Source organism: Antedon mediterranea, chromosome 6, assembly GCF_964355755.1.
Source record: "Antedon mediterranea chromosome 6, ecAntMedi1.1, whole genome shotgun sequence".
Classification (NCBI taxonomy): Eukaryota; Metazoa; Echinodermata; class Crinoidea; order Comatulida; family Antedonidae; genus Antedon; species Antedon mediterranea.
Genome location: NC_092675.1, coordinates 26,123,740 through 26,144,864, shown reverse-complemented (window position 1 = coordinate 26,144,864; position 21,125 = coordinate 26,123,740). Strand labels below are relative to the sequence as shown.

The window sequence follows — 21,125 nt, the reverse complement described above, 5'->3', positions numbered from 1 at the left end:
ATCCCGAGTCTATAAGCATAGTTATATCCTGTCCTTCTAATTTTCCTGGTATTGTACATTTCTCCATTTTATTTTCTACACTATCTATAACTACTTGGGGTCTATCTGATTTTAGTCCTTCACATCTTAAGCCATCTTTCACATTCGGGCCCTTCTTAGTGTCACTAGTCTTTCCTTTTGCTACCATCTTAGGACAATCCCCTATTTTATGTCCCTTCTCCTTACAATTGAAGCATAGGCCATTAATCCATTCATTTGAAGGTTCTCTCTGTTGGAAATTTCTACCATAGTTATGGAATTTGCCTCCCCTTCCGCGATACCTATTGTATCCTTGCTGCCTAGCTCCAGGGTTATTCTGAGTCGTACTATTCTTATGTTTACTATTTTCTTGGCCCTTGTAATACGTAGGCTTATTTTCAGAATTTACGGCATTCCAATAGCCAAGGCCACCTCTATTAGCTATATAATCATCGGCTATCATAGCCATATCATAGCTCTTATTTACTTGTTTATCTCTAAGATAAAGCCTCAGATCTTCAGGCATTTTATCAAGTGCCTGTTCCATTATAATCATTTCAATAATGCCTGCAGCATCATCTTCTTTTACATTAGCACATTTCATCCAACATTTTAAATAATGGGAGAGCTCATTCAGCCATTCCCTGATGGACATATCTTTAACTCTGTTTGAATTTCTAAATTTAAATCTGTAGGTCTCTGCGGACACATCATACTTTTCTAAGATTGCCTTCTTTAAGGTATCATAATCTACACATTCTTTTACGGTTAAGGATGCATATGCTGTCATAGCTTTACCAGACAGTTCAGGTGCTAACCTAGCGGACCACGTATTCTTATCCCAACCTGTGGTTTCTGCCAAGTGTTCAAATGTTCTAAAATATATATCAATATCATCTGATTCCTTCAAAGTAGGAACCTTTACCTTCATTTCATCTACTATATTCCTAGCATTACTGTAGCTAGACCTATTTTCTAATTCCATCATTTTCACTCTTTCTTGTGATTCAATTTTTCTTAGCTCTATATCTGCTTTCTTCTGCTCTATATCTGCTTCTAATCTTAATTGGTCTTGTTGGTATTCTAACTTTTTGTTTTCGGCCTCGAACTTCATTCGAAAATATTCGAGCATCATATCTTTAGGCATACCGCCGGGTATTTCGGGCAAATCAATATCCCTAGCCATTTTATCATATATTTCATTGACTTGGTCAACCTCTTCTTGGTCAACCATATCTTCCCTAGTATCTTTGTCTGACATAGTCTTATCTATATTTTTACCCGATCTTAAAGTTGTCATGCTAACAATTTTACTAATGAAATATGTAAACTTATGTATACAAAATATGTTATAAAAGTATTTGTATTACCTTGATTCCATTCAGATATGTAAAAATATGAAATCCACATAAATCTTTAAATGCAATACAATCTAAGACATTAATTTACTTCAAAGTCACAAACAACGTTCCAAGTTCGCTCCGTACAAAAATTTACTTTCGAAATAAAAAATAGTTTACAAAGTCAGCTTTGCAAATCTTCTTAAAATTTACTGGGCTTCCTTCTGTTACTTCAGACTTCAGTTTTCTTCTTTCAGATCTCGGTGAATATATATTGTAAATTGTGAATTGTATTAAAGGTTCAAATAAAAATGTAATAATCAGCACGCCAGCAAGTTGGTACACCAGTAAACCATGGAGCTAGCTCTATTAGTTACCTATGAAGTCTTTTTTAGGTAAACTCGCATAACTTTAATAGAACTGTACTTACAAAAAAAAAAACATGCAAGTTGCTTATGACATTACTATACAAAAGAACTACAATGGCCTATGACTTAGTTTAAATGTAATATGTGAGGTTTAAATTGAATTAAAGTTTGATAACAAGATAAGAAGAAAATAAGAGTTGAATTACCACGATAATTATGCTGAATCTCCAAATTGCATAATCCTGGTAAATATTTTTAACAATAGGTGATGCAACACCAGAGATATTTATAGGCCTATTTAAAACAATTTTATAGGCCTACTTTTCTTGTTTAGTTTTTTTTTAAAGATTATAGGCTATGTATTAAATGGCTTTATAAGAACTTACCAAATCGGTATTATAATGAATGTGATGACACCAGCACAAAAACCTCCAGCCACAGCGCCACCAATAATGCTACTAGCATTTGATCTATTTGTACATTCTTAAAATAATCAGCATTAAAAATAAATTAATGTTTACTATAAATAACCATTATTAATATTAATAACAAATTCAGATAAACAACTGCTATCAGCAGAAATCATAAATATAATAATAGCATAATATTGTAACATTGTAACTAAAGCAATTCATTTTAGCTAGACTTTGTAAATTGTAACTTTACATATTTAACATCACCAAATTTTGTAGTACTGCATCATTTAAAAATGAATATTATTATTATTATTAGTTTGTCATCATGGAGTTTTCAATTATCTCTCACAAAGTCAAATTAAATAAACTATTAGTTTAGCAATTATTTTGATTAATTACTATTTGTTGATACTTGAGAAATATTTCATACTAAACTTACTTCAACAAAGTGTTTTTACAGTGACTGTTTTTTCTCCAATTGGTCCTTCACCGCCTTCACCAGGTTTCACAGCAGAAACACTGAAAGTGTATTCTGTATCCCACATCAACTCACTAACATTGCCAGATAAAGCATTCTCATAAAATGTCTTCTTCCAATCATTTGTATTGCTCAGTTTGTGGTATAAAAAGTATCCAACAACTGGACCATCTCCATCGTCAGTATTGCTGTTCCATGCTGTCCATTCAATGGTGATAAAGAAGCTTGAAATATTAAGTACCGTCAAATTCCCAGTGTAGACAGGTAACCCTAATAAAATGTTTGTGTTAGTTTAAAAAAAATAAAAAGATTAGTTTTGCATTAATAACAAACAATAACCCTACACTATTAGAATCATAGAATATAGAGAATATAAGCAGGAGGCTTTTAATGAAAAAAAACATCGTTATTTGTCAGGTGTTATAAATATTGATATATATATATAGTATAAACATAAACTCTTGAGCTGATTCAAAAACATTTGATTACTTACGAAATATTGTAGTAAAAATGTCACGCTGAGTCAAAAACCCTTCATGCACAATTACACATTTGTAAGTTGAATCAACATTTGATGTCACAGAAAATGTGTACGTTGTTATATTCTCACCATCTTGATCTATTTCTACCAGTTTTGTAATATTTTCAGTGAAATGTTTGTTAGTCACCATAATCATTGTTGCAATGTTTTTTGTACCATAATGTTTTACTGAACATGATGCAGTTGTGTTCTGGTTGTTATTTGCTGGAACAGATGTAGCATTTATGATTTCTGACAAGAAAAAACATTTGTTTAAATGTACATTTTGATGGAGGGGAAAAACTCACATAAAATGAGTGAATAACAAACAAATACAAACATGAAATAGGACAACTACCAAAGCAATCAATATAGTACAAGTATTTTTACAACTTTATTATTTTTAAATTATCTGGAGATTTTTAGTTAAGTGGTAATAATTATATTGTCGCAACATCTCTTAAACCACTGCAACAAATATTCAACAAAGTGTATAATCATTGGCCTAAAATGGATAACATTGTAAATTCCTATTTGTGATACTGTATTGATAAATATTTATATCTCACTTACTTTCACAATGAGGTTTTACTGTGACTTTATTTTTTCCAATTGTTCCTTCACCCCCTTCACCAGGTCTCACAGCAGAAACACTAAAAGTGTATTCTTTATCACACAACCCATTAATAGTGCCTGATAAAGAATTCTTATATAATGTCTTCTTCCAATCATTTGTATTGCTCAGTTTGTGGTATAAAAAGTATCCAACAACTGGACCATCTCCATCATCAGTATCGCTGTTCCATGCAGTCCATTCAATGGTGATAAAGGTGGTTGAAATATTATGTACAGCCAATTTTCCAGTATAGAAAGGTAACCCTAAAAATAATTTTGTGGTTTAAAACAATAACAAGATTAGTTTTTTAACACAATAATCCCACCATGACATCAGTCAATACTCAAGAAATTTTAATAAACCAAAAATCAAATATTAATCCTGATATTAATTAACATTAAACTGTAAATGAAAAGTGCATGACTACTTTATTAATATACTAATATGAAGGTTTATGAGTTGAAAAGGAGAAAATTGCTTGAGTTAACAGTATGATTACTTTACTTATTCAATGAGGCACTGAGCTGAGCAGGAATGTGAAATGCTAAGTTATGCAAGTGAGATGCTCAGTTTTTGCTGGCAGAGCAGTTAGTAATGTATTTATGTATTGCAGGTTGGTATTTAGTTGCAAACTATTCAAATCCCTGTCACATTTACACAACATAAATACAACATTTTATAAACAGTTGGCTGTTGTAATATAATATTAAAATAAATGACCTACAGCACATGAAAACAAATTAGGAAACACTAAGTGTATTAAAATAAATATTAATATAATAATAACATACATACATAACACAAATAAGATCACAAATAAGATAGTTTAACAAGACAATTTTAATCATGTATTTTACCGCCATTTTTCATTTCTACATTTTAATTAACATCGTATCTAAAATTTTAAATGAGAAAATATATGGTTAATAATGAATTCTGGCATCTTATTATGTAAATATACCGGTATTTTAACTACTCTAAACACTTACTTTTAATTGTCACAAATGTACTTATATGTATATAATATATTCATCAATGAGAATTTAAATAAACGTGAGAAGAACTCACACAAGACAAAAAAAAAATAACATACATTTCAAAAAGTAATATAGATTTAAACTTGATTACAATTTGTCCTACTTACGAAATATTTTAGCAAACATTTCTCGCTGAACTAAAAATCCGTTGTGCACAATTACACATTTGTATGTTGAATCAACATTTGCTATCACAGAAAATGTGTACGTTGTTATATTCTCACCATCTTGTTCTATTTCTACCAGTTTTGTAATATTTTCAGTGAAATGTTTGTTAGTCACCATAATCATTGTTGTAATGTTTTTTGTACCATAATGTTTTACTGAACATGATGCAGTTGTGTTCTGGTTGTTATTTGCTGCTACAAATGTCGCACTAATAATTTCTGACAAAAAATGAAAAAGTAAAGCAGATTAAATAAATTATCAAAGAAAAATAAATTCTACATCGTACACTAACACAGAATACCTTATTATTGTATAGAACCCTTACAATTCAATTAAATATAAATATTTTTTTAGATTTTCTTGACAACAGTAAATTCAGCAATGTGTGAATGAAGATTGATATGCATTGTTTGTTAATGTTGGAAGTTCAAGTCGTGTCTAAAAATCCAAATAGTACAGTGTACAATGAATTGTTGAACTGCACTCCAGACACACAGGTTTTGCATGGTGGACTTTAGACTTGCCCAGACTCTAGTTATTATCTTGTTAATTTTGTTATTCTACAAATCATTTCATTTTTTGTCTGTCAATCTCAAGCAATATACGTATGAAATGCCATGTGTGCCCAAATATTATCTTTTTACCTAAGTGAATCACCGTCTAGAACGTAGACTAGTTTGGAAATGTGCAATATGTAATAAAATAAATAATTCCTACAGCACATGCAAAAAATCAAGGAACACTGGACTTGAACTGTGTTAATATAAAAAGTAATATAGATTTAAACTTGATTACAATTTTTCCTACTTACGAAATATTTTAGCAAACATTTCTCGCTGAACTGAAAATCCTTCGTGCACAATTACACATTTGTATGTTGAATCAGCATTTGCCATCACAGAAAATGTGTACGTTGTTATATTCTCACCATCTTGTTCTATTTCTACCAGTTTTGTAATATTTTCAGTGAAATGTTTGTTAGTCACCATAATCATTGTTGTAATGTTTTTTGTACCATAATATTTTACTGAACATGATGCAGTTGTGTTCTGGTTGTTATTTGCTGGTACAAATGTGGCACTAATAATTTCTGACAAGAAATAAAAACAATTTTTTTACATTCACATTTTCAAGAAAGAGCAAAATACAAAATGAAATAGTAAATAAAAACAAAAAATTAACATGAAATAGGACTTTACAACTACCAAAAGCTATCAATCAATACAGTACAATCATTTTTACAATTTATATTTCAAATTAACTGGAGATGTTTAGTTGTGGAAAGGCAATGCAATAAAGTTTATAATCATTGGTGTTGAAATTTGAATGTATTACATTGTCAATTTCTATTTCTGATGCTGTATTGATAAATGTATTACACTTACTTTCACATTGATTGAGTACTGTGACTTTATCTTTTCCAATTGGTCCTTCACCCCCTTCACCGGGTCTCACAGCAGAAACACCAAAACTGTATTCTTGATCACACAACCCTTTAACAGTGCCTGATAAAGTATTCTCGTACAATGTCTTTTCCCACTCATTCATATTGTTCAGTTTGTGGTACAAAAAGTATCCAACAACTGGACCATCTCCATCTTCAGTATTGCTGTTCCATGCCGTCCATTCAATGGTGATAAATGAGCTTGAAATATTACATACCGCCAATTTTCCAGTATAGACAGGTAACCCTAAAAATAATTTTGTGGTTTAAAACAATAACAAGATTAGATTTTTAACATAATACAACTATAATATAACAAAATACAAATCTTACATAGATTTTTAAAAAAAGAGGATTTTAAATGCAATTAAAATGTTTCCTACTTACAAAATATTTTAGCAAACATTTCTCGCTGAACTGAAAATCTTTTGTGCACAATTACACATTTGTAAGTTGAATTAGCATTTGATGTCACAGAAAACGTGTACGTTGTTATATTCTCACCATCTTGTTCTATTCCTACCAGTTTTGTAATATTTTCAGTGAAATGTTTGTTAGTCACCATAATCATTGTTGTAATGTTTTTTGTACCATAATGTTTTACTGAACATGAAGCAGTTGTGTTCTGGTTGTTATTTGCTGCTACAAATGTGGTATTAATAATTTCTGATGAGAAATGAAAAAGTAAAGCAGATTAAATAAATAGAAAATATACATTTTGAAGTATAAAAAAAAAATAGAAATTTTTAATATTCAACTTTCAAACATTAAATAATTCTAATTGTCAAAACCTTTTGATCTATTGTAAGACATTTAAAATAGAGTTCAACAATGTTTATTTACTTTTGTAAATATCAAAATATACATATGATATATAAGTTTAAATTGAAACAAAATAATGAATGAAATACTTTACTCTGATGAATTGAAACTGGCATAATCCCGGTACACGTATTGATCATATAACGCATTAGTAGTTGAAATTTCCATATATATTTGATGTTTACTTTTTAAAAGGAAAAACAAAATAATCGTTATAAACTACGAAAATAATTGATCAAACAACTAAACTAATACCTGAAACAACACAAATTTCAGTATAAATTCAAATTGTTGTTTACACTAAACTTTCTTTTGGCGTAGACGAATATATAAATATAAAACGCAAAAAATCAATTGTATTTAAGGTTGAAATAAAAATGTAATAATCAGCCCGCCAGCAAGTTTGTACACCAGTAAACCTAAACTTAACTGTAGCATATATAATCATTGGCCTAAAATGGATAACATTGTAAATTCCTATTTGTGATACTGTATTGATAAATATTTATATCTCACTTACTTTCACAATGAGGTTTTACTGTGACTTTATTTTTTCCAATTGGTCCTTCACCCCCTTCACCAGGTCTCACAGCAGAAACACTAAAAGTGTATTCTTTATCACACAACCCATTATTAGTGCCTGATAAAGAATTCTCATATAATGTCTTCTTCCAATCATTTGTATTGCTCAGTTTGTGGTATAAAAAGTATCCAACAACTGGACCATCTCCATCGTCAGTATCGCTGTTCCATGTAGTCCATTCAATGGTGATAAAGGTGGTTGAAATATTATGTACAGCCAATTTTCCAGTACAGAAAGGTAACCCTAAAAATAATTTTGTGGTTTAAAACAATAACAAGATTAGTTTTTTAACACAATAATCCCACCATGACATCAGTCAATACTCAAGAAATTTTAATAAACCAAAAATCAAATATTAATCCTGATATTAATTAACATTAAACTGTAAATGAAAAGTGCATGACTACTTTATTAATATACTAATATGAAGGTTTATGAGTTGAAAAGGAGAAAATTGCTTGAGTTAACAGTATGATACTTTACTTATTCAATGAGGCACTGAGCTGAGCTGAATAGGAATGTGAAATGCTAAGTTATGCAAGTGAGATGCTCAGTTTTTGCTGGCAGAGCAGTTAGTAATGTATTTATGTATTGCAGGTTGGTATTTAGTTGCAAACTATTCAAATCCCTGTCACATTTACACAACATGAATACAACATTTTATAAAAAGTTGGCTGTTGTAATATAATATTAAAATAAATGACCTACAGCACATGAAAACAAATTAGGAAACACTAAGTGTATTAAAATAAATATTAATATAATAATAACATACATTTCAAAAAGTAATATAGATTTAAACTTGATTACAATTTGTCCTACTTACGAAATATTTTAGCAAACATTTCTCGCTGAACTAAAAATCCGTTGTGCACAATTACACATTTGTATGTTGAATCAACATTTGCTATCACAGAAAATGTGTACGTTGTTATATTCTCACCATCTTGTTCTATTTTTACCAGTTTTGTAATATTTTCAGTGAAATGTTTGTTGGTCACCATAATCATTGTTGTAATGTTTTTTGTACCATAATGTTTTACTGAACATGATGCAGTTGTGTTCTGGTTGTTATTTGCTGCTACAAATGTGGTATTGATAATTTCTGACAAGAAATAAAAACAAGTTGTTTACAATACATTCATATTTTCAAGAAAGAGCAAAACACACCTCAAATGAAATAGTAAATAAAAACAAAAAATAAACATGAAATAGGACTTTACAATTACAAAATTTATCAATCAATAGTATAAATAACCAATATTACACTTTATATTTCAAATTAACTGGAGATGTTTAGTTGCAAAGGCAATAAAGTTTATAATCATTGGTGTTTTAATTTGAATGTATTACATTGTCAATTTCTATTTCTGATGCTGTATTGATAAATGTATTACACTTACTTTCACAATGATTGTGTACTGTGATTTCCTCTTTTCCAATTTGTCCTTCACCCCCTTCACCGGGTCTCACAGCAGAAACACCAAAACCGTATTCTTTATCACACAACCCATTAACAGTGCCTGATAAAGAATTCTCATATAATGTCTTCTTCCAATCATTTGTATTGCTCAGTTTGTGGTATAAAAAGTATCCAACAACTGGACCATCTCCATCATCAGTATTGCTGTTCCATGCTGTCCATTCAATGGTGATAAAGGAGCTTGAAATATTAAGTACCGCCAATTTTCCAGTATAGACAGGTAACCCTAATAAAAATGTTGTGGTTTAAAACAATAACAAGATTAGTTTTTTAACAGAATAATATCTCACCATCAAAATCAATATTAATCCTGTTATTAATTAACATTTAACGAAAATTGCTAGTACATTACTACTTATTCATATTAAAATACAAATATGAATGTTTATGAGTTGAAATGAAAAAGAAATTTTCTTGAGTTAATGTATGATTACTTTATGCAACGAGGCACTGGGCTGAGCTGAATATGAATGTGAAATGCTAAGTCATGCAAATGAGACGCTAAGTTTTTGCCGGTAGAACAGTTAGTAATGTATTTATGTATTGCAGGTTGTTATTTTATAGTTGCAAACTATTCAAATACCTGTCACATTACACAACATGAAAAGCTGGCTGTGTAATATAATAAAATATATAACCTACAGAACATGAAAACAAATTGTACAAAGTGTATTAATATAAATATTAATATAATAATAACATACATTTTAAAAAATAATATAGATTTAAACTTGATTATAATTTTTCCTACTTACAAAATATTTTAGCAAACATTTCTCTATAAACTGAAAATCCTTTGTGCACAATTACACATTTGTGAGTTGAATCAGCATTTGATGTCACAGAAAATGTGTACGTTGTTATATTCTCACCATCTTGTTCTATTCCTACCAGTTTTGTAATATTTTCAGTGAAATGTTTGTTAGTCACCATAATCATTGTTGTAATGTTTTTTGTACCATAATGTTTTACTGAACATGATGCAGTTGTGTTCTGGTTGTTATTTGCTGCTACAAATGTGGCACTAATAATTTCTGACAAAAAATGAAAAAGTAAAGCAGATTAAATAAATTATCAAAGAAAAATAAATTCTACATCGTACACTAACACAGAATACCTTATTATTGTATAGAACCCTTACAATTCAAATAAATATAAATATTTTTTTAGATTTTCTTGACAACAGTAAATTCAGCAATGTGTGAATGAAGATTGATATGCATTGTTTGTTAATGTTGGAAGTTCAAGTCGTGTCTAAAAATCCAAATAGTACAGTGTACAATGAATTGTTGAACTGCACTCCAGACACACAGGTTTTGCATGGTGGACTTTAGACTTGCCCAGACTCTAGTTATTATCTTGTTAATTTTGTTATTCTACAAATCATTTCATTTTTTGTCTGTCAATCTCAAGCAATATACGTATGAAATGCCATGTGTGCCCAAATATTATCTTTTTACCTAAGTGAATCACCGTCTAGAACGTAGACTAGTTTGGAAATGTGCAATATGTAAATATAAATATTTTTTTAGATTTTCTTGACAACAGTAAATTCAGCATTGATGACTGAAGATTGATAGGCTATGCATTGTTTGTTAATGTTGGAAGTGTAAGTCGTGTCTAAAAATCCAAATAGTACAGCATACAATGAATTGTTGAACTGACTCCAGACACACAGGTTTTCCATGGACCTTAGACTTGCCCAGTCTCCAGTTATTATCTTGTTAATTTTTTCGCTCCGCTCCTTTAGGTTAGGCAGTTATATCCAAGAGAACGGAATCATTAGAGTTACCATGCGGTAGCTTATTGTTTGGTATGGCTGAAAATAATTGGTCTTTGGAAACTCGGACTGGGCATGCTCAAACCCCGTATGGGAGAAGAGAGTCTTTGAAATGTATGAAGACACGTTTGTCGAAAGCTGTATGTATCCTACACTACATTTTTAGGCCTACTGATTGTCAAACAAATATAAATTGATAATAAATCATTATTTCCTAATTTATCAAATAGAATATATCACTTCAAAAAAACATCATTTAATGACAAAAACAATAATTAAAACTAAAAGCCGAGGTTTTTTTTTTTTGTAGGAAATATTTCTTGTTATTCCACCAATCATTTCAATTTGTGAATCTCAAGTATAATACGTATGAAATGCCATGTGTGCCAAAATATTATCTGTTTACCAATATTAAGTAAATTAATGACCACCTAGGGCGCGTTTAAACAACACGCTATTACACGCATATTCTACACGCCTACGAGAAGTGTGTTGTATAACAACAAAGAGATTCCGTGTAATGAGATTTTAATTGCAAAAAAGGCTACTTGGCTGAATCCTAAAATTTGGTGGATTCCCGGTCCCCGTTACCGTGTTGGAAGTGTCCTCAGGGTATATTTTGACCTCTCGTTAAAACAGGTCGTAATATCAATCATGTCATGCAACGTTGCTAACAAGATTGGGCCCATTTATTGCTGCTTCGCTGCCAGCAATCATCCTCCTACCACGTCTTCCGCCTAGCCTAGTGGGGCCAACTCGTAGTGGTAGTAGGCCTCTATCATTTCCCTCTCCAAACAGAATAAAAAATAACATCGCAAAAATGGCATCTTCTTCCATAGTGTATAGAAGAAACAATGAAACCCTTAAAATAACTTTTATTAATTTAAATGAACCGAGAACAAAATAAACACAATGCAAACGTGAACAAATACAATAATGAAAATGGTAAAAACCGCGCGAATACATCGGACAGCGAGGAGGCGACGATCAGCTCCGCCAATTCAAGCGATCAACGATTTGACCTTTTATCCTAGCATGCACTGCGTGTTGATGAAACTTCCGGTACAACACGGTATCGTGATTTCTAGTATAACAGCAAACGTTAAGGTGGGTTGACCTCGATCCGAACAACACGCTAAAAATTAAAGCCGTGTTCAAATTTAGGGTGTTGTATAAACACGACCCTAGACTAGTTTGGATTATAAAAGGGCAATAACTTCATCTTTACTAGTGCGGTTCTCGGCAAATAAACGAATACTCATTTAAACTAATCTATAAGTAACAAGGACTTACCAACATCGCAATCAGGTTCAAGCAAATAAGGCATACACATGCTTTCCTTACATGTGCCATTCACTCTTTGAAACCCACATGATTTATTACATTCAACTTCACAATTTTCTTCATAAAATGTATCAATGTTTACTGTAATAACAATAACAACAAATATTATATTTAATATTAAATTATTTCTTCTATAGTACATAGGAAATGATGATTATGGTGATGACGACTATATAACACTGCCGTTTATAACATATAATAAACATATGTTTATATATAATAAACATATACCGTATATATAATATTATGATGTAATGTATTGACATGAATTTTGATTAGTTAATTTAAATACAAAAAATAATATTTATGTGTTTTTAAACGAGAATCCAGAAACGGATATGTCTATTTTAATAAGCGACTTCAATAACTCCAGAGGGCGCCATATTTTAAAGGTAAAAGGGACAAAAAGAGTGCAATAGGAGCGAGGCTAGCGCGATGATGTAAATTTACATCACCACGCTAGGGCCTAGATGGACATTTTTGTACTGATTGACTTTGTAAATAGGCCACCCTCTGGTTATCAAAGTCGCTTATTCTTGAATGAAGATGCAGCGCATTACTATTATTTTGATAATTTTTTCATCTAAGAAAGCAATACTGGTACCTGTGTATTATACTTACTTTCGCAATGAGTTTTAACTGTGACTTTATTTTTTCCAATTGGTCCTTCACCCCCTTCACCAGGTCTCACAGCAGAAACACTAAAAGTGTATTCTTTATCACACAACCCATTAGTAGTGCCTGATAAAGAATTCTCGTATAATGTCTTCTTCCAATCATTTGTATTGCTCAGTTTGTGGTATAAAAAGTATCCAACAACTGGACCATCTCCATCATCAGTATTGCTGTTCCATGCCATCCATTCAATGGTGATAAAGGATCCTGAGATATTAAGTACCGTCAAGTTTCCAGCGTAGACTGGTAACCCTAATAAAAAATGTGTATTTATGTCAATAATCAACAATTTAAATAGTTGAGTGGAGAGTATTTTCATGAGTTGAAAGATTGACTGTTGTATTTGAAACAATCTTTAATTACAATTTGTTTTACTTACGAAACACTTCAGGTAAAACTTCTCTCTGAGCTAAAAATCCTTCATGCACAATTACACATTTGTATGTTGAATTAACATTTGACATCACAGAAAATGTGTACATTGTTAAATTCTCACCATCTTGTTCTATTTCTACCAGTTTTGTAATATTTTTAGTGAAATGTTTGTTAGTCACCATAATCATTGTTGTAATGTTTTTTGTACCATAATGTTTTACTGAACATGATGCAGTTGTGTTCTGGTTGTTATTTGCTGGAACAAATGTGGCATTGGTAATTTCTGGCAAGAAATAAAAAGAAAAATACTTCACATTGTCAGCAAAAGGGCGAAAGTCACAATATCCCATTACTACTGTATCATTTTCAACTTTAGGTTATCTGGTGTTTTAAGTGGTAAGTAAAGTTTAAAAATTTACAACCTCCTTGAACAAAGGCAACAGATGTCCAATAAAGTGGTAATTATCCCAAAAATGTGAATGTTTCACAATACACATTCCCAGTTGTGATTCTTTAGTTGACATACAGTGCTCACTTACTTTCACAATGAGGTTTTAATGTGACTCCATCTTTTCCAATTGGTCCTTCACTCCCTTCACCAGGCAATCCTGGTACCTGTGTATTATACTTACTTTCACAATGAGGTTTTACTGTGACTCCATCTTTTCCAATTGGTCCTTCACCCCCTTCACCAGGTCTCACAGCAGAAACACTAAAAGTGTATTCTTTATCACACAACCCATTAACAGTGCCTGATAAAGAATTCTCATATAATGTCTTCATCCAATCATTTGTATTGCTCAGTTTGTGGTATAAAAAGTATCCAACAACGGGACCATCTCCATCGTCAGTGCTGTTCCATGCCGTCCATTCAATGGTGATAAAGGATCCCGAGATATTAAGTACCGTCAAGTTTCCAGCGTAGACTGGTAACCCTAATAACAAATGTTGTGTATTGATGTCAATAATCAACAATTTAAATAGTTAAGCAGAGAATAATTTAAATAGTTAAGGGGAGGGTATTTTCATGAGTTAAAAGATTGTCTGTTTTATTCCAGACAGGGTCTAGTTGTCGAATCTTACAGTTTGTCTTGGAAGGTCAAAGACTAGGCCATATATGATATGCTTCGGTTTTGTAATAATATAAAATGTTTCATTAATAACACATAACAGCTGGAAAGATTAAAAAAGTAATGCAGATTTATATTTCAATCTTTAATTATTACAATTTGTTTGACTTACGAAACACTTCAGGTAAAATTTCACGTTGAACAGAAAATCCTTCATGCACAATTACACATTTGTAAGTTGAATCAACATTTGATGTCACAGAAAATGTGTATGTTGTTATATTCTTACCATCTTGGTCTATTCCTACCAGTTTTGTAATATTTTCAGTGGAATGTTTGTTGGTCACCATAATCATTGTTGTAATGTTTTTTGTACAATAATATTTTACTGAACATGATGCAGTTGTGTTCTGGTTGTTATTTGCTGGAGCGAATGTGGCATTGATAATTTCTGAAAACAAATTTAAAAAAAAATGTCTTTAGGTGCACATTATCAGAAAAAGGGCAAAACTCACACTATTCCATTACTACTATATACATTTCAAATTAGATATTTGGAGTTTATAAGTTAAGGAAGTCAAAAAGTTTGTAAGGTATCGCGAACAAGGCAACAGATGTCCAAAAAAGTGGTAATTAGCCTAGAAATGTGAATGTGTCACATTACACATTGCCAGTTATGATTCTATAGTTGTACATACAGTGCTCACTTACTTTCACAATGAGGTTTTACTGTGACTCCATCTTTTCCAATTGGTCCTTCACCCCCTTCACCAGGTCTCACAGCAGAAACACTAAAAGTGTATTCTTTATCACACAACCCATTAACAGTGCCTGATAAAGAATTCTCATATAATGTCTTCTTCCAATCATTTGTATTGCTCAGTTTGTGGTATAAAAAGTATCCAACAACTGGACCATCTCCATCGTCAGTATTGCTGTTCCATGCCGTCCATTCAATGGTGATAAAGGATCCTGAGATATTAAGTACCGTCAAGTTTCCAGCGTAGACTGGTAACCCTAATAAAAAATGTTGTGTATTGATGTCAATAATCAACAATAGTTAATAGTTGAGCAGAGAATAATTTAAATAGTTAAGACGAGAGTATTTTCATGAGTTGAAAGATTGTCTGTTTTATTCCAGACAGGGTCTAGTTGTCGAATCTTACAGTTTGTCTTGGTAGGTCAAAGACTAGGCCATAAATGACATGCTTCGGTTTTGTAATAATATAAAAATGTTTCATTAATAACACATAACAGCTGGAAAGATTAAAAAAGTAATGCAGATTTATATTTCAATCTTTAATTATTACAATTTGTTTGACTTACGAAACACTTCAGGTAAAATTTCACGTTGAACAGAAAATCCTTCATGCACAATTACACATTTGTAAATTGAATCAACATTTGATGTCACAGTAAATGTGTACGTTGTTATATTCTCACCATCTTGTTCTATTCCTACCAGTTTTGTAATATTTTCAGTGAAATGTTTGTTAGTCACCATAATCATTGTTGTAATGTTTTTTGTACAATAATGTTTTACTGAACATGAAGCAGTTGTGTTCTGGTTGTTATTTGCTGCTACAAATGTGGCATTGATAATTTCTGGCAAGAAATAAAAAGAAAAATACTTCACATTGTCGGCAAAAGGGCGAAAGTCACAATATCCCATTACTACTGTATCATTTTCAACTTTAGGTTATCTGGTGTTTTAAGTGGTAAGTAAAGTTAAAAAGTTTGCAACCTCCTTGAACAAGGCAACAGATGTCCAATAAAGTGGTAATTATCCCAAAAATGTGAATGTTTCACATTACAAACTCCCAGTTATGATTCTATATTTGTACCTACAGTGCTCACTTACTTTCACAATGAGGTTTTACTGTGACTCCATCTTTTCCAATTGGTCCTTCACCCCCTTCACCAGGTCTCACAGCAGAAACACTAAAAGTGTATTCTTTATCACACAACCCATTAACAGTGCCCGATAAAGAATTCTCATATAATGTCTTCTTCCAATCATTTGTATTGCTCAGTTTGTGGTATAAAAAGTATCCAACAACTGGACCATTTCCATAATCAATATTGCTGTCCCATGCCGTCCATTCAATGGTGATAAAGGATCCTGATATATTGAGTACTGTCAAGCTTCCATTGTAGACAGGCAACCCTAATAAGTTGTTTATAAAATGTAAAAATAATAGTCAATTAGTTTAGCTCATATGAAATAAATACAGTCAATGCTCAAAAATGGAAATGTGAGAGCAATATTTTCATGAGTTGAATTGGAACTGTGTAATCAAACAAGGCAGACCCAAGTTCAATAGGCGCATTTAACTGATTCTCTTCAAATAAACAAATATAACATTCAAGTGTGATGTAAATATAAAAATATTTCCCTAGTAAGATAGAATTGTTGAAATGATTTAAAAGTAACGCAAATTTTGATTATAGTTTTTATTACTTACGAAAAATATCAGCAAATATTTGTCTCCGAGCCGAAAAACATGGGTATGCAATTACACATTCATAAGTTGAATCAACATTTGATGTCACCGAAAATGTGTATGTTGTTATATTCTCACCATCTTGTTCTATTTCTACCACTTTTGTAATATTTTCAGTGAAATGTTTGTTAGTCACCATAATCATTGTTGTAATGTTTTTTGTACCATAATGTTTTACTGAACATGATGCAGTTGTGTTCTGGTTGTTATTTGCTGGTACAAATGTGGCATTAATAATTCCTGACAATTCAAAATATAAATATATAAAAAATTAATTAGTTAATTTTTATTGGTTCTATTTAACTTTTGGTTTGGGTTTGGATAATTTTTTTTTTTTTTCACTGCAACACTCAACTCAACAAGTTAGTGTAATGGTTATGTAACCATCCTTTGAACTAACAATAGGTTTCAGTTGACTAACAAGAGAACAGCAACACAAAAAATACAGATTCATTTTTTTTTTAAATACTTTTTGACATACTAGTATAACAAAATCTGTACATTAAATCAAACTAGATGGTACGCTCGCTTCGCTCGCGTACCATCTAGGTCGTTCCCACAGATGGTTCTCGAATACACAGTAATTTCAGCGTAACAAAACTGGCGATTTCAAATGTACGTACCGCAGGACTATAGGCCTATACATTGTCGTTTACAGAAACAAATAAATAGACACGATGATTTATGTAGTCAACTAAAATTAGCACCCTGGGAATTACTTCCGAAGGAGAAACTTATCACAAAATGAGTCCAAGTTTTTGATTTGGACTCATTTAAAGAAACCCAATTTGTGTTTTGTATGTAACATTAGGGTTGAGGGATGGGAAAGCGGATAGGTACAAAGAGGAACAATTTTTAAATATATTCTTTATCCACTCAGTAACGAAATATTTTTTTCATGTTTTATAGGCCTATAAATAATATACCTCTAAATACAGTAAAACATTTGCGATTTAATACTTTTTTTATTTTATTTATTTATTTATTTCTTTTAAATGTTCATTGTACACTAATTTTCCCCGTGTATGGCAAGAGATTCCTAATTATATTAGAGAACATTCTTTATTTAGTTTAGTTAAAACTGTCACTGTCATAATCGATTGAAATATTAAAGTACCATGTCACGATACACCACTACGACGTTTATATTTGGTAATTATTAATTAATACAAACGTTGAGAAAGAACTGTCAGTATAAAGTTTATTTGTATATAATAATGTGTTTATATATCTAACAGTAGAGCCTATCCACAATCTCGCAAGTTTATTCTCAAAGGGCCCATATATTTACCTACCGTATGTGTTAAACCAAGGGCTCATAAATTTACCTACAGTACTTGTGTTAAACCAAACTCTGGCAGACTGAGAGATTGGGATGTTCCATTCATCGCAAATCAATAGATTTGTATAATCGTATATTAAATCTATCAAAATAGTATTTTTTAAAGAAAATCGGCCTGTCTTCAACATTATGATGGTGTACTCTAGCTGTTCAACCGGTTTTCAGCTATTAAAAACAATTATCGTAGGAGGAGATAGGAAAATGCGAAGCCTCCTCGCATTTTTGTGGCGGGTATTTTTCAAGACGGACATCCATTATACAGTGTATACCACGGTCGGAAAACACCCCTATTTGGGGCAAATCTTGGAACCTAAATTCGTTTTAACCGTCAATAACTTATTATCTAACTTAATTTAATTAGTAAACAGGGTTACATCAGGCGGTTAAAATCAGTACCGAAAGTACGAACCAACTTTATATACCATCGAGTAAAAATTATAGAAGTAAGGCGCGATTTACCGAATTTTGCCCTTACGTAAATTTATATATAGATTATGTTTTAAAATTACAGATCACAAATTTTAACTCTTGCCTTTTGTTCAAAAATGAAGTTTTTTGGACAAGTAGTTCTCAAGAAAATAATTTTCAGTTTCAGCAGGTCCGAAAATAATACTAAAAAAGGTCCTGAATTATGACCCTGGTTCGGATTGCCTACTAAAATTGAATGGAGTGGTACCTGACAACATATCTATCTGAATTTTCATTTTGGTAAAGATCTTGCAATAACTTTTTGAGTAATCCTAACAAACAAACAGACACACGCAATCTGACAGGACACTAAAAATTCAAATTAGTATAAAATGTGACCAAGACTGAACATGTTGGGTTTAAAAGAGCTACTTCATCGCTATCATCGTTTGTAAGGATTCTACTGATGAAAATCTAACAGGGAACTTACTAACATATTCTTTACATATGCCATTTTCTCTGTAATATTCGCATGGTTCCTTACATTCATTTTCTTCACACACTTCACCAGTTTGGCATTCTAAACGAAATATCAAAATATGCTGTTCTAAGGATATTTAGTTTATATTCATTTAATTTTATGTTGTTACCAACACAAAGATATTTCATCAATTAAAAAAAGAAAAACCTAAAATATATTGTATAAATGATTTTACTTTACAAATTTTCGAAGATTATCATCAGATAATGGTAATATAAAAGATTAGATTTTAATAATTGGCAAACTTTAACCTTTCTTATACTATAATGAATTCAGGAAGTCAAGAAGATAATTTTATCTTGTATTTTTTTATGTTTTTATATGAATGGTTTTATGCTATACTGTATTTGTTTTTATTGTGTTTTCTTGTTATTATGACGAGCAATGAATTTCCTTTTTGAGGATCAATAAAAGTTATCTTATCTTATCTTATCTTACGTTGGCAGTTATATCCTGTCCACGGAAACGCACATGCCGATTCAGTGCATATTCCTGTATATCGATCACATGCACCTTCTTGACAATGACATGTTTGAGTACAGTCTGCTCCAAATGTACCAGGTGAACATTCTGTTTGATGATGATTTGAAATATTATGTTATTAAACAATTAACCATTGGCCTATTTAACGCAACATTTCAAAAGATTTTTCTTTTTCCAGAGGAAAAACAAATCTTCAAAGTTTGTGATAAAATGAATAATTCCTTAGAATATATTATATTGTTAACAGATACCTATCTGGCTGTTATACATGATTGTTATACTTGATTGTAACTAAAATGTATATTAAGGAAGAAAAGCAGAACATTTTTTTTAATTATGGATAAATCCATGATTATATATTTACCTATGTCACATTTTATTCCTTTGTAACCGGTAACACAGGTACATCCATATGGATCAGGTAAACAAAACAGAACGTTTTTACACGAAGAAAGGTCTGGTCGTCTGGAACAAAAATTTTCACAATTCCAACCATGACTATTGCCACCACATGCTAAAAATAATGGCAGACATTAAATCCAAATTATTTCAGAGGCATGGCCCTTTTCAATATCCTATTATTATTATTATTATTATTAGTCTATCAAGATGTGAAAACTAAATAATAAAGCAATAAAATTTAATTGTAATTGTCCAATAGTAAAAAGGATATGGAACCTCCTCCAGGAAAAAATTTCAGAAAAAACTGGAGTGCAATTTATTTTTAGTAAAGAGAGCATAATTTTCGGATACCAAGATGCGCATCAGTTTTTTAATTTAAAAGCCATTAATGCAATTATTCTAATTGTAAAATCATTTATTTATAAATGTAAACTAGTTAAATGTAAGCCAACTATCAAAATGGTTGTGAACGAGTTAAAAAGGTTTTATGAAACAGAAAAATTTATTTATCATCAGAATTTTGAGGACAGTATTTTTAATAGAAAATGGATAAAATTAGAAGAATTTATAAATCAAATATAAAATGGTTTAGAGAGTAGAATAATTTTTATGAACCTGTATTTAATTTGTTAGATGGATATCTTTGTTGTTTTTGTTTGTTGCTTTTTATTTTAATTTTTTATTTGATTATGTTTTTCCCATGTAACGTATTATATAATGAAATAAAAAAAAAATAAAAAAAAAAAAAAAAAAAAAATAAAATTTAATAAAAAATGAATAACTGATGAGAAAAAAAACATACTGTAAATACATGAGGTGTGAGTTAAAATACATTATTTCTTACTTAATTCCTCTTTTTCAGCAAAAAACATAAAACAAGCAAAAGGACACAATAATAAGCAGAGTGC

At 30.9% G+C, this 21,125-nt stretch overlaps 2 protein-coding genes and 1 long non-coding RNA gene across 3 annotated transcripts; all 3 read right to left on the bottom strand.

The window, feature by feature from the left end:
• Positions 1-1,974: 1,974 nt before the first annotated feature.
• LOC140051620 (immunoglobulin superfamily member 22-like) lies at positions 1,975-4,071 on the bottom strand. Its single transcript, XM_072096893.1, has 4 exons — positions 3,714-4,071; positions 3,114-3,392; positions 2,582-2,890; positions 1,975-2,209 (listed from the first exon to the last, which is right to left on the bottom strand). The coding sequence occupies exons 2-3, from the start codon at positions 3,295-3,297 to the stop codon at positions 2,583-2,585; spliced, it is 492 nt and encodes a 163-aa protein (XP_071952994.1). The 5' UTR covers positions 3,298-3,392; positions 3,714-4,071; the 3' UTR covers positions 1,975-2,209; position 2,582.
• Positions 4,072-4,612: 541 nt separating this feature from the next.
• LOC140051611 (uncharacterized) lies at positions 4,613-10,318 on the bottom strand. The gene is made up of 10 exons (XM_072096880.1): positions 10,049-10,318; positions 9,214-9,519; positions 8,637-8,915; positions 7,748-8,053; positions 7,322-7,411; positions 6,793-7,071; positions 6,347-6,652; positions 5,773-6,051; positions 4,901-5,179; positions 4,613-4,651 (listed from the first exon to the last, which is right to left on the bottom strand). The coding sequence occupies exons 1-10, from the start codon at positions 10,230-10,232 to the stop codon at positions 4,629-4,631; spliced, it is 2,331 nt and encodes a 776-aa protein (XP_071952981.1). The 5' UTR covers positions 10,233-10,318; the 3' UTR covers positions 4,613-4,628.
• Positions 10,319-19,196: 8,878 nt separating this feature from the next.
• On the bottom strand, positions 19,197-20,319 carry LOC140051623 (uncharacterized). Its single transcript, XR_011845542.1, has 3 exons — positions 20,180-20,319; positions 19,771-19,902; positions 19,197-19,371 (listed from the first exon to the last, which is right to left on the bottom strand). It is a non-coding gene; the product is annotated as an uncharacterized lncRNA (long non-coding RNA).
• Positions 20,320-21,125: the final 806 nt, after the last annotated feature.